Raw genomic sequence first — 13,734 nt, 5'->3', positions numbered from 1 at the left:
GTGGGAGGAGCTCACGAACATGCCACGTCACTGCCACGTCACAACGTGACGTAGGTGAAAAATCCCTGTAACAGGCTATAGCAATAGACCTTGCTTTCCTGTTTCCCCTCTTAAACTGTCCCTTCTCGTATACAAACGTTTCTGACTATACGCTTCCACTGCCAATAGCTCTGATTCCATAAGTGAACGTACCAGGCATTCGCCGGAGAGCACCTCCAGCAAAGAGATGAGGCTGTGACCATCCCGGAGGTCTTCGAAGAGGTCGTCCACACGCTTGTTCGCCTGAAAGACAAAGAAAAAAGTCACAAAAAAGAGCTCCACAAGAGTCAGAACAGAGTCTCAAAAAAGTTACTGCACACGACATATTTCCAGTTTGTGATCAACGAAAGGAGAAGTAATAATCGTGTTACAGCACACTGCTTGTTAGTTAAACCATTTACATTAGCAGTTACGCACATAGTTTCGGCAAGCCCCGAAAGTAAACGCTCAGTACAGTTCGCACAGGAAAGAGACGTGCAGGAACAATAGAGAATACAGTAAACATTTGTTATAACAAAAATCATGTTACTTTCATTTTATTTTTCGAACAATCGCTTTATCCGAGTTGTAGTGCCCGTCTATACTACGTTAACGCGAAAGGTGAACATGAAAGAACTGATGTTCTGAGGCTGGAACAACATAGAAGGGACAAATACATACAAATCCTCAATTTGCCTAAGAAATTAACGATGAAAGATGAAAGTCACTGAAAAGGTTAGCCAGCTTTAGGACTCGAACCCACATCTTCTGGATTGCCGGTCCAGGGCTCTACCAATTGAGCTAAGCTAACACTTTCTTTTTTTCAAGCTAACACGCCTTCTCACTTGCAGAAACCTGTAGAGCCGAACCCATCTTTTTATTTTTTCTTTGAAGGCTCCCAATGTGCCCGTCACTTGATGTGATGTGATGTGATGTGATGTGAATAAAGAAAAAAATGGGGATGTAAGTTTCGACGAAGTCAAACTGGCTACCCCAGTACACTTAATACAGAAAGTTCAATCTGATGATGAGATGATGAAAACGCAAAAGGATGATGTCCAGAGACGAACAGAGATGATAATTGAGTTCAACATGTAGGTCAAAAGTTCAAGAGCTGCGCCCAAGTTAGAGTAAAGTGGCGGAATCACCGGGGGCACACACAGGACACATCACACACATTCACCGTGTCATAGGGTGCCCGTCACTTAAGTTTGCTTGCTTGCTTGCTTGCTTCAATACTTGTTTTAATGCAGCCACGGCTATTTCAGCGCGCTTCCGAAGCTATACTGTCTTTGTGACCGCTTTTAATCACCTGCCGCTTGTACAATTTACACCTGTCCGGTTGATAACTAAAGTTTAATGTACTTTAATGTACTCAGCATAAGGATCATATAGTTCGGTTACTCGGCTGATGTCATGACGGAAGATAACGACGAAAGTCACGTTCTTAATCATATCTCACCTTTTTCTTTGTGTACCCAGCAGAAAAGAAATGCAGCGTCAAGAAAGATGAAAGCGTTATGTTAGTTTAGAATGCAGCATAGTTTGCACGTTGTGAAATTAAGGTTCGGTTCTGAACTTACAGCTGGTGAATGGCAGGCACTGCATGGACTGCAGACGTGAAGGCAGGTGTACGTCTGCAGCGTCCGGATGCAGGAAGGAAGGAAAAGGAGAGTGAACAGAGCCGCTGACAAGTGTGTTAGAAGCAGCAAGAAGAAAAAATTAAAGTGCGGGTCTTGTACGAAAGGAATTTCTGCGTCTTCGTGAAGATAAATTAACGTCAGTTGAATCGCTTGAAATGAGAACGAATTTCGTCGGAACTCGACGCGAACTCAAGTGCATTTCGTCTGAGGGGATCTTTAATTGATATAAATTTCGGCTGAATTGAATTTTGAATTAATTTAATGTGAATAGGACAACTGCATTTCGCTTAAAACGGTTCCAGTTGACCGTTTCGGTCCGATTAGTCAGTACATTAAATTCCTACGAATTTTACTCGGACTGCACTCTCGCTGAAATGAACATCGGTTCAGTCCAACTTTCATTGCTTCGAATTTAAAATGAAATGAATTTTGCTCCGATTTAAGCTACGCTCCACCTTGGAGTTTTCGAACAAAGCACGCTTCGAGTGCACTCATAGTTTGCTTTTTAATTGTTCCACGTGAGATGCATATGTGTCGTAGCGCAGAAAAGGCTCTGAACCATGAAAAAAAATTTTCGACACTGACACAACATGCACTTCCACATGCGCGAGCTAGACACACCACACCAGTGACGCATGCGACTGACCTCCAAGAATGTCCAGTGCTGCAGAAATCCCAGTTGCAACAAGCACAGAAAGAGAGAGGAAAAGATCAAAGCAATTAAAATAACCCCCAGCAGAGATTTAAAAAAAAAATCAAATATGACTGACGTGCAGACACTTGAAAGGCAGAGCCCGACGTCAATCAAGAGGCGATCCCTTCAAGCCTCCGACAATCTCAAGTGACAGCTGGGTTCGTATACGAATGAGAAGACAGGGAAAACATGACGCTACCGTTCGTTCGAGCTCGCTTTTCGAGTGACAGACGCTTTTCACTGAAAGTTGGAAATGGACTGGAAAGTGGAAAGTCCTCATTTTGTTTGACTCTGCTCTAATTGTGTGCTATGTAAGCCGTCTTTGTTACCATAAAAGGAATAAATTTTCTTTTTCCAACTGAGAGGTTGTTACGTCATACTTAGATGCGCTTATTGGTTAATATTGTAGGGCATATTGTGAATATCGGGAATTAAAAGTTCGGAATCCCGAGCAGTCACAGCCCTACTATAGGGCTGTTGCAGTGAAGTTGCCGTGATTGATGTAATGCATGACATACGACGATGACGCCGTGCTTTTAACTCTTACTTCTGCGAAAGGGCCATTGGCCTTGCAGTAAATTTGTCAAATAAATGATGAATATAATATTTCGTGAGTTTTACGTCGCAACGCTATCAAGTTTGTAGCAGTGGACTTCGAACCCAAAACCGGTGTGATACACACAAAACAAGCGATACGAGATGATACGTGTTACATAGCACAGTAGCGGCTTTTGGTCCCTCGCGGCGTCCCCTCTCTGGAGTACATCTTGCTGCCTGTATTATTATCAGTGATAAGCACACAATTTTGCTCACGTAAGGGATGCTAGAGCTTCTGGACTGTCGCCTATCTGCAATAACTGTATCAGAATCGGCGGGGAAAAAAAACGAAAAAAAAAAGCCCAGTCTACTGCAATTCTTGTTATTAGCATACCTACGTGGACCTGGTGAAATGTCCATTAATCAGGCGCCGTTATACAAGGTCACTGGGACATCCTATCAACTACATCCTTTCCAAATATAACCTCGTACGTGCAATTAATAATTAAACCGCGTTAATCAACGGTACTAACCGGTCCGATCTACGACTACATCGCGACGAGCCCTAGACATCACTTGAGCAATTTTTGATCTCAAGGAAAGGAAAAACATGGAGAGCTAAGTGTGCTATCAACATGGATGCTATGAGTGTTTGTTTTAACCTAACAAGTTCCCGAGGGCAGAAATAAGAACAAATTAAACTGTGCTGTGCTCTTAGATGGAACACACAGCATCCCCATAGGCCTATAGAAAGGCCTGCTTTGCATTCCACCTTCCAGCTTCCTCTAAGGTTCTCTCACGGCAGCGGGCGTGGCGGACGTTGATACTGGTTCCCTCTTACCGTGTCACGTGACCTCCATACAAAGCCCGCTCCTTCCATCGTTAATTATGTCGCTCTTAATGGTGCTGTAAATTAAATCGTTCTGGCGAAGACGGTAAGAGGATATACCTGCCGCTCTAGGTCAAACGGCGTGGCTTCCTGCACCTAGCTTTTCTACATGCGCCTAATTCTGGCCGCACGGCTGTGTAGCCGTTCGTGCGGTCTCTGTACAGAATTAAGTAGCGTTTTCGTGACCACGACATAAACTACTATAGACACAGGCACGGGTTCGTCCCATTTTCCGCATTTTCAGCCAATATGGGGTGCGCACGGGCAATCATGGGGCTCATATTGCCGACATTTCCCCCATATTGACCCAAACTTGGCAATATGAGGCCCATATTGCCGACGCTTTCCCCATATTGGCTCAAACCTGGCAATATGGGCCCCATATTCCCACGTTTGATCCAATATGAGAAAATCTTGGCAAAGCGCCGAAACCATGCCGAACATTACGGTATCGGTCTCATACACGCCTTTCCGCATGCGATAGCCCCTTTTAAGGATTGAGCTATATCTGCATATGCCCCAACAGTCGACCGCCTCCAGACTGTTCTCACGTGGCTAAGCCTCCACAGTATCCATTACTCACACGCTCACGGATGAACGCGTCTCGCATTAATCTTAGCCAATATTATACGCATAAATTCCAATGGCATTACACATATGGGCTTCCGCTGCTGGCTCCGTTGCACGAAGCAAGAGGAAAGCAAACAGATGCGCTCACAATGTACACGCGCACTTAAAAGGCCGCACATTCTTTCCGGGAGATAAATATCCTTCCAAGAAGAGGAAAACAACTTTGTTTGAGTCAGTCGTCTGGTCTGCTCAGCACAGAGACCACTTTGTAACGATACCGGCAATGAATCCGGGGTCCCTTTGCAAGGCATGACTATAGGACTCATTGTCTGTGGTGCAGACGGCGTTGTTGTGTCGTCCATTAAATGTGGAAAGAAGTTGTGGAAAGATACTGTTATGCGGGTTGCTACAAGGACCTTTACTGTGGTAGGTGATGAACTGTGCTCTTATACGTTAGAAAATGCGCGTTTTGGTTTATTTTTCGTTTTTCTGCGTTTTGTAAGAAGGAATTTTGAAGAAGAGAGGCTAGAAAAAAAAAGCTGACGAAGTAAGAGGGAAAATACGCTCAAAGGGACTGTAAAGTGAAACCGGGTTCTCCTGAAAGCTTGCTACTTGTACGCTTCAGAACTTGTCGCTTACGTTATAGCTGTGATCTGCACAGAGCATTTTTTTTAGCAAGTAATTTCAAATATTGCCACGCCAAGCGAAATTTGCAGACTCCGGGACGCGGCAACCCTGAGGCGACTCGCGCGCCATCTATTGAGAACGCGAGCAACTAGGCTAGCCATCTGGCGGGTGGTGGTGACCAGGTGCAATGTGCGCTCCGGCCGTCGCCGAAGGCGCACGGTTGGAACCGGAACACCAGAACGTAAACCGTAAAAATCGCCCGAATGCGAGGCTTTGCACACAGCAGCGATACCGAGCGACTTTCACAGCTTCCAAGTTCTGCTCAATCTACTCACGTCGGGAGCATGGCAAAGGAGCAGATGACACGGTGGGCATTTTCCTGCGGCCTCATTCATCCTCACCTCACGAAGCACAGACTTTATTGGCCTCACTCACCCTCACCAAATCTTCCTCACCAGTAACTAAACCTCAGTCACCCCCACCCTCACATTCCATTTTAAATTTTGCCCCACAAACCTCATCTTAGGGAATCGGGATCCCGAGAGGCCTCACCATCCTCATCCTCACACGCCTTCACCTCATGAGGCTATTCACAACCCTTATGGCCTCACGTATCTTCACCTCATGAGGTCCTCATCCTCACGTGTCCTCACCTCATGAGGGCCCCCATGTCCTCACGGCGCCTCACGTACTTTCGCCTAATGAGGACCCACATGGCCTCACGAGTCCTCATCCTCACGTACCCTCACCTCATGACGGCCCTCATGGCCTCACGACCCCTCATCCTCACGAGTCTCGCCTCGTGAATACCGTTATGGCCTGACGTGTCTTCAAGTCACTAGTAGGCACATAAGCCTCAAGAGAACTTTCCGTCATGTTCACATGACACGTCGGCGTTGAACTACTGTGTCAGTAGTTGGTACTAACGATACTGCGCGGCATTCAACTGTTTAAGGGTTTCGTCGACTGCTTGGATAAATTTGGTAACAGTTGTTACTGTCATAGTAAGATTTAACGTTTGTGTTTGGCATCAGCAAAGAGGAGCCCGAACCTATCACCTCATCCGTGAGGTCCCTCACGAAAGGCCCCACAGCCTCATCCGTGAGGTTCCTCACGAAAAGCCTCATGGCCTCATCCGTGAGGTTCCTCACGAAAAGCCTCATGGCCTCATCCATGAGGTTCCTCACGAAAAGCCTCATGGCCTCATCCGTGAGGTTCCTCACAAAGGGCCTCACGGCCTCATCCGTGAGGCTCCTCACGGATTTCGTTGTACCCTCACGTATTGATGGCATCACGACAACTGGCCTCATGAGGGCCCTCGCGGTGGGCCTCATGAGGGACAATGTCTCACGATTGTCCTCGTGAGGAACATTCAGCGTGGTCTGGCCTTACTCACCCTCACCTCATCGTCGTGAGGTGAGGGTGAGGCGTCTTCATGAGAGTCCTCATGAGTGAGGACGCCCAGCTATGACACGGAGAGAGAGACAGGCCAACAGAAGGTGCACATCGGATATTCTTACCGGTTTAAACAGTTCAAACCGAACTTCTCAACGGTTGCTGTTGTCCTTCAAAACAGGTCTGATAGTAATTAGTATCCTGTCTCAAATGCGTTATATTACGTAGTACTTCAATATCACGTGATACCTGTCCGCTAATCCGGGACGGGCTCCCACTGTTTTCCTCAGTGAACATAAGGTCGTCATCGATAAGTTTCTAAAAGTGTTCGAAACTAATCAGTTCGAAAAATACGAAGAACTGAGAGGTGATGACTTGTGTGTGTCATTACAAAGTCAACTGCATGAAAGTATCTTAAAATGTGATGACTATATTTCACTTTACAGTCCCTTTAAAGAAATGAGGGAAAGTGTAGGGAGCATGGTGCCCTCGGCCAGCGTCCAAGTTCGGAAGCCGCCACTGTGATTACGACGACCACTTACGTAACGCTAGTTGTCTCGTCCGAATTATGACCCACGCTGGATATTTTCAAAGCCACATAGCTTTGTTATTTGCGTCTCTGTTTGTTACAGTCCGCAATAATCTCCTAACCATAGGTTAAAGCAAATCCTTGCCTACAAACAGCCTGATCAAAATCAAGAAGATTCATTCTTTCGTGTATTAAGTGCAACTTTCGGCCTAGCCTCACTGCTAGTCTTAATCTATAGGGGGCGCCACTGCGTCCCCAAACAACCGTCGCGAAAACATACTGCGTGGGCTCACATTAGCCCACGTCTTGCACGAATCAAAAGAGAAAGAAAACGAATGTCTTCCTCGCCATACGGCATTCTGAAGTGGGCAGTAGATTGCATTCTTTGAATGCCGCTTTCCTTTTCAAGTATGGTCCCTTCAGTGCGTGTGTATCTGTGACGTCAAGAAGATACGTAAGCGTCTGAACTAATGCGCAACACAATGGGGGTGCGCTAAGTGGAGGCTCTAGAGTCAAAGCAGTCATGACTCCATCCACTAAACGGCCAAGCGCACTTCCGGTGCAAGAGACTCGAGTCAAACTCCCTGACTCCATCTCAGAAACGGAGTGATGAAGTGAGAAAGACAGGGACGGAAATGTAGTGACGTATTTCCGCTGAAGTAAACGTTCACCGACTAATATCGAGCGGGCACCTTCCCGCGGTTTGTGGTTCCTTGTTGTTGTTGTTGTTCACTTTCTTTTTTTTTCTTTCTTTCTTTCTTTTTTGCGAGCGAAAATGGCTGGAGGACGGTTCAGGGTTCCTTCGCATTTGGAGTAGGGTGCCTCGATACTAGCTCCCTCTGCATAGGGCGAAGACAACCGCGTCGTCTGCTACGAAATGCGTCTGCTACGGGTTGGAACGATGTATCTGTTGAAAATACTGAACGGTGTTGCACACATGCGTCCTCAAGCTGTACGAGAGCTGCGCAGGCCTCCTACTAAAGTTACAATGCTGCAATATGAGAATGAGAGGACAACTATTAACGACGCTAACGATAACAAATAAACCGTGGTGTAAGTGTACCACTTTCGTGTTTGCAGTTGACGGTATCAAATGAAAAGTGCTGCACTCTAGCGAGCTCGAACACGTGGTTGTTATGGGAACAACAATAACCTTATTTTGATGGTGATGACCGGAGTGCCTGATCACCAGAAGCGATATATGCTGCCCCCCGCTGCTACGAAAAAAAAAAAAAAAAAGAGGTCATACCTGTTACATCAGTGACGTATCCTTTTAAAACTACGCCCCTGGGAAACAGCAAACTTTTGATTGCTTGAATGTGCGCTAAAGTATCATTTGTAATAAATATTTGTGGCACACTTGCGATAATTACAATGAACTGATAACAATTCGTCTACGAACAAAACAGTGTCGATAATAATCAACGAAATTGCATCTTGAACGTGTTTTATGACCATGCGTTAATAAAAAAAAAACATTCTTACCTTTATGAGATGCTTGTTCACCCATTTGGTGAATGTCTTCTTTTGTATCGCATCGCGTTCGTCTGAAAAGAGACAAGAGCGACACGTGTGAAGATATATACGTTTTCAACTGAACTGAATTTATTTAACCAATGAGCTGCGGAGGCACGGCAAATATATATGTTGTATAAACTCAGCGTTACAGCGACATGGTCCCCATACAATTGAACAAACGTAATAGAAAGTTAAACTACACAGTTATATGTCCGTTGTACCACCGAACATATTTGCGAGAACTTAAATCCGGGTTTATTTGGGGGCACGTGAAAAATGGTTGCACGCGAACACAATGACTTCTACAGCAATACATTGTAAAATTACAGGATTAACTAACTTCCATTCCCATTCTTCCTCCTCTCCCAATTCCACACCACGCAACTTCACGGCGCGGCTCCATCATGCCAGTCACGCCACTATCACTTTCTCATTCCAAGTGATAGTTGATTCTCTCATGAGAGGCATGTACCCCGTACCGCCTAGGTACAACAACCAGCGCAGTACCGCGGGTGCTTGGCTTGCCTACGGGCGGGTACTATACCAAAGCCTCCTACCTGCTCATTCTTTTTGACCTGGAGTGCTTGCTTATTAAACCTTTCTCGGACAAGTTTGCGAAAACTTATCTTCAAAGAGTGAAAATATCGTTCTTCCGTGATGAAACACCGTGAAGATGATGCAAAGCTTCGTCGCATTATTCATCAACTCCCGTAACGTAACCGTGTCCATCCTTCCAAATATTCTCAAACCGGTATATAGACGGTAGAGCAATCTAAAGTTCCATAACTTTGCCGCTAAGTTCTGTAAACGCCAGATAAAGTTCATAAATTATCCATAAGCTTCCAAAAATAAACCGCCACGACACGTACAATGTGGAGAATGTGCTCGGAAATGCGGACGCAGCGCGGTAACCTCATGCCGCGGAGCAGAGAAAGCCGCTTCCGTTTTTTGTCGACCGCGCGGTTTTTAGCGGCATGCCGCAGATTCTCGACAAATCAGGGTGTGCACGGAAGTTGCGTCACGTTCTTGTTTTCTTACGGCACACCGCGCGGTCAGCAGCAGCATGTTGACACCGTCGTCAGCTGGAAGGTTGACGGTTTTTATAACCGGCGAATTTATAGCGGAAATAATATATCATCCCTGCTTATGTTATTATCGTTGTTGACGCGCAAAGAGACAGCACTAGAACAGACTCTTTGATCCGACAGTTCGGGTGTACAGGTAAGTGAATGGCAATTAATGATTGCCACACTGTCCAATGAGAGCGAGGCTTTGTTCGCAGGAATTGTTCACCAGGAAAAGAATGCGGTATTGCCACAGCGGTTGAAGCCAAAAAACCGGCGTGCCTTTGCAGTTGGTTTCGCGAAAGCACAAATGTGAGAATGGTTACCACACGTGTGAACTCGACGTCGCTTATCGTTCGCCATCTTATCAGACGCGGTCTCTGAATCTCTCACTTTTGACGAGATTTTCCTGGTGAGAGCCGCGTTAGCGTTGCCGGGTTAGCGAGGCGGCATGCATGGCGCGCGCGGCAAGTCCCGCAGGCGGTTCTGCGCATCTCTACCGCATGTGGGTACGCCCCCTCCCCCCATGTAGTTTAAAAGTTTCGACAAAGAGAGTGTAAAATGTCGGAATCGCTGGGGGCACACACAGCACACATTCGGAGAGTCACAGAATGTCCATACGCCATAAGTCTTCGCGGTGTCAACACGGAAAGGGCATTATAGTATAGTAAGGCCCAGTAAGTATAGTAGTACTAGTATAGTAAGTGCCATATACAGTCAAACTCCTTTATAGCGAACACCTTTTTAACGAAAATACCACTACAGCAAATTTTTTTTGCGGTCCCGCCGGAGCCTATAGGTCCAATAAGAGACATCCTTTTTAACGAAAAAAACCTTTACTGCGAATTTTTTTTTGCTGTCCCCTGAGTTTCGTTGTAAAGGAGTTTGACTGTACATATATATAGTTTTCTTTCATTTATTCATATCAAAAATTCGTTATTACATGCGTGGAACAGACACGTCTAAGACAACAAGGACTTCAAAGAACCGAGCTTGAGCTGCCATCCGTATGGCAACGCAAACTTGGATGAAGTCAAACTACGTGCAAGGTCCCTCAGTATTGATCCAGGTGCGTCAACCTGTACACACTGCTTGCATGTACGGCACTGCACAAATAACCCGAAGCACAGCCACCACCCATTTCCGAATATGCTTCGTTCGACCTTGGAACCATACAGTCAAGGAGCACTCATGCGGAAGGCATCAGCTACTCTCTGGATGCGCTGATGAATTGATATCTACTTTCGTTTCCTACATGGCGCCCAGCGCAGCACTTCAATGCTCGTGATATACCTTGTATAGAATTGAATGTGTTACTCAAGCACTCTACGTGAGCTTCAAGGATGATTCCGATAGCGGCGTGGCCTTGCTTGCGAAGCTCCTGAAGTGAAGCCGGTTGCGCAATGTGAGGGATAGACCCAAGTGTGCCAAGTTGAATCGCCGCTATATTTGTTATCGTCTTCTGCGGATGCCTTACGCTTCAGGTCGGGAGTCCTTGAATGTGATTGGAAGTGTTGCCTCCGGGATGATTAATTGCCGTGACAAAAGTTGGATAAACAGTTTATATATTCCTCCTTGTATGGAAGTGAGGGTGTTGGTACGGGCGTCACGAACCGATCCGACTGCCTGTCTGGATCTGGGAGATGCAAATTTGGAATTCTGTTTCGTTCTACTTTTTTCGTTCTTTGATTTCGTGTTAGCACCGCGAAGCAAATGCAGCTATAAGCTGTGTAGACGGAGACAGGAAAACAGCAATAGGGTGGCGAGTATCCTATAGATCGATTTCAAACGTGAACTATGCTGCATGCAACTCAAGAATCTGCCGGAAAGGCGATTAAGATACCATGTTGCTCAAGTTTTTTTTTAATTAGCGCCGCGAAGCAACTGTGGCCATGAGTGGCGTACAGACGTGGACAGATGGAGAGAGGACAACAGGAAGGAGTGGGGGACAGGAGGGGGTTAGTATGCGTCCTGGGCCGACTTCAGGAGGAACTGTGTCGACGTCTGTGTGCAAACAGTGCCACAGACGCCAGAAAAGTAGCGCGGCAGCGGTATAGGATTCGGTCCTGGCACCAGCAAATCCTTAACGTAACGTCCTTGGCGTTGCCACCATCCACCGCATCCACTTGCGCCACGACGTTACAGCCACTGTAGGAGTGGAATATTCTTCTGAATGTAGGAGTGGAATATTCTTCCGAATGTATTCCTCTAACCTGACCACTTTCCACGTTTAACATCCAGTACATCTGACAGTCGTATACCAATCGCGTCCACAAGGACAAGCTGGTGCCAGCGCAACCCCTACAGCACACACACGGACCATACTGTTGAAGACAAAGTCACACGGTCTCCCATCACGATGCAAGATCACTCTTTCATATAGAACCCGGCTCTTCCTCCATAAAAAAGCTTCACAGCTCCTGTTGCAACAGGCCACCATTGGCACACCCTTATCCATTGACATACACACACAAAAAAACCGTACGAATATAAAAAGGAGCAGGGTGAGGATATTTAGCGGTGACGACATTCCACCGTTCCGCGAAGCCGTCTACTTCCAAGGTCGCACACCAGGGCGGTAACGAGCACTACATGCGAAGACATAGCGGGGGGAAAGTAAAACTGACAGGAAGAACGGCATGTTATATACGAACGACTGCTGTGTACATTGACGGTGAAAGTTATCCGCAGTGAATAAGATCGGAGCGAATTAGACGGTAAAAAGGCCGGAACCACGCGAAAAATTGGAAAGTTAGAAAACCCGTGGATTATTTCAATGTAGATTAAAGGAGCAGCATCAGGTAAGGGAGAGGCCCATATTTCACGCGTTAGGAGAACAGTCTTTGTCTAACTTAAGGGTTCTGCTTCGATAAGAATAAACAGATAAATTAAATTCAATTTTACCTCCATTCCACCTCCATTCTTAAAGTATACACCAGTGTATGGTTTTTATGCAGTTTGTATACAAGTCGGCCCACTGGAACTATGGTGAGCTATTGGAACTTCGCTCGTTCGATTAATCGCGTGCCACGTACAAAGCGCTAAATTTTATCGTACGATCAAAAACCTAGTTTCCATTTTTTCTTTTAACAATCAATCAACCAATCTAGTCTATCATGCAAGAAAAGTATAATATGCGATAATTCTCATTGGATGTATACAGGGTCCGAGTTACGTACATAACCCGCATTTTCAGGCGATTAGATTAGACATAGGCACTGATACGCGTTTATGTTATCATTCGAATAAAATTTAACGGTAATAACAGTAACAAACAATGTCTTAATCAAGCTGCCTATATTACTAAGTAGTCAAAGTAAGTCGTTTTCAGCAAAATGAAATGGTCGTCCTTGACAGTAAAGTGCATCTTACATGGATACGAGAGCAATCATCTTACGGCATCTTACGGCAAAATGGGAGCTATAATGCCGCAGAATTTTCTCAATGGCATTACGTTTTTTGTTTATTAAATGGATTTCATTGACACTTTCGAAACCGTTTGCGTCACATACGAGAGCTTGCGGAGCTTGCCTCAGAAAATGTCACCCGCAGCTCACCAAAAACAGTGTGATCCTACATATTTATTCGCATGATTCTTGCTTTGTGTGAACATTCTTTGTACAACATTCCCAGTGTAATTTTCATACAAATATACAGCTAACGGCATGCGTCAGCGAACGAATACCGAAACCAAACTCCCCGGTCCCGTACTACATCGCAGCGATCTATAGCCTTTTCGAAACCAGTGCCCTCTGGAGGGTTGACAACCCTATATGGTGATAATGTGAGATATCTAGACATATCATATATCACGGTGCTTCGTGCAAAGCTAACGGGGTAGTGAAAGCAAACCATATGGAGGCGCAGTATGTCCACATATGACGCAAATGCGAGAGAGAGAGAGAGAGAGAGAGAGAAAGAGAAGGAAATGCGAAGATTCCCTGAAGTGCAGGAAGAAAGGGACAGACCGACGCCCATGCTATACGTCTACACTGTCTCTTCTGTCGTCGCATTGCTGAGCAGATGATACTTTCGGATATATTGATTAAAGAAAGCGGGAAGGGGTTTTGAACTGTAATGGCCTTCTTCGATCGTTCACGGTTAACCTAATGACTTCAGTAATTGCCAAACGCAGCTGTTCATGAAAACATGCCCGGAAATTTTAGCAGTGTAATGAAAAAAAAAAGTTTCAATAAAAAAATCGCAATCTTTGCCAATTGGATAATAATTGAATAGTCGATCCGGCCCAA

General features: G+C 45.6%; 1 protein-coding gene across 15 annotated transcripts in view; it reads right to left on the bottom strand.

The window, feature by feature from the left end:
• LOC135398808 (microtubule-actin cross-linking factor 1, isoforms 1/2/3/4-like) overlaps positions 1–13,734 on the bottom strand; it is a 191,860-nt gene that overhangs the window by 112,837 nt on the left and 65,289 nt on the right. For 11 of the 15 annotated variants that reach the window (XM_064630287.1, XM_064630298.1, XM_064630290.1 and 8 more), the window contains exons 2-4: positions 8,388–8,449; positions 2,308–2,325; positions 193–282 (exon numbers count right to left, since the gene is read on the bottom strand). In XM_064630287.1, the coding sequence (XP_064486357.1) occupies positions 193–282; positions 2,308–2,325; positions 8,388–8,449 (170 nt within the window). The remainder of the gene's footprint in view (positions 1–192; positions 283–2,307; positions 2,326–8,387; positions 8,450–13,734) is intronic. The other 4 variants (XM_064630289.1, XM_064630299.1, XM_064630291.1 and 1 more) reach the window with 1 other exon arrangement.

This window comes from Ornithodoros turicata, chromosome 6 (assembly GCF_037126465.1).
Source record: "Ornithodoros turicata isolate Travis chromosome 6, ASM3712646v1, whole genome shotgun sequence".
NCBI lineage: Eukaryota > Metazoa > Arthropoda > Arachnida > Ixodida > Argasidae > Ornithodoros > Ornithodoros turicata.
The sequence above is the reverse complement of the archived record's forward strand: the minus strand, read 5'-3'. Positions and strand labels throughout refer to the sequence as shown.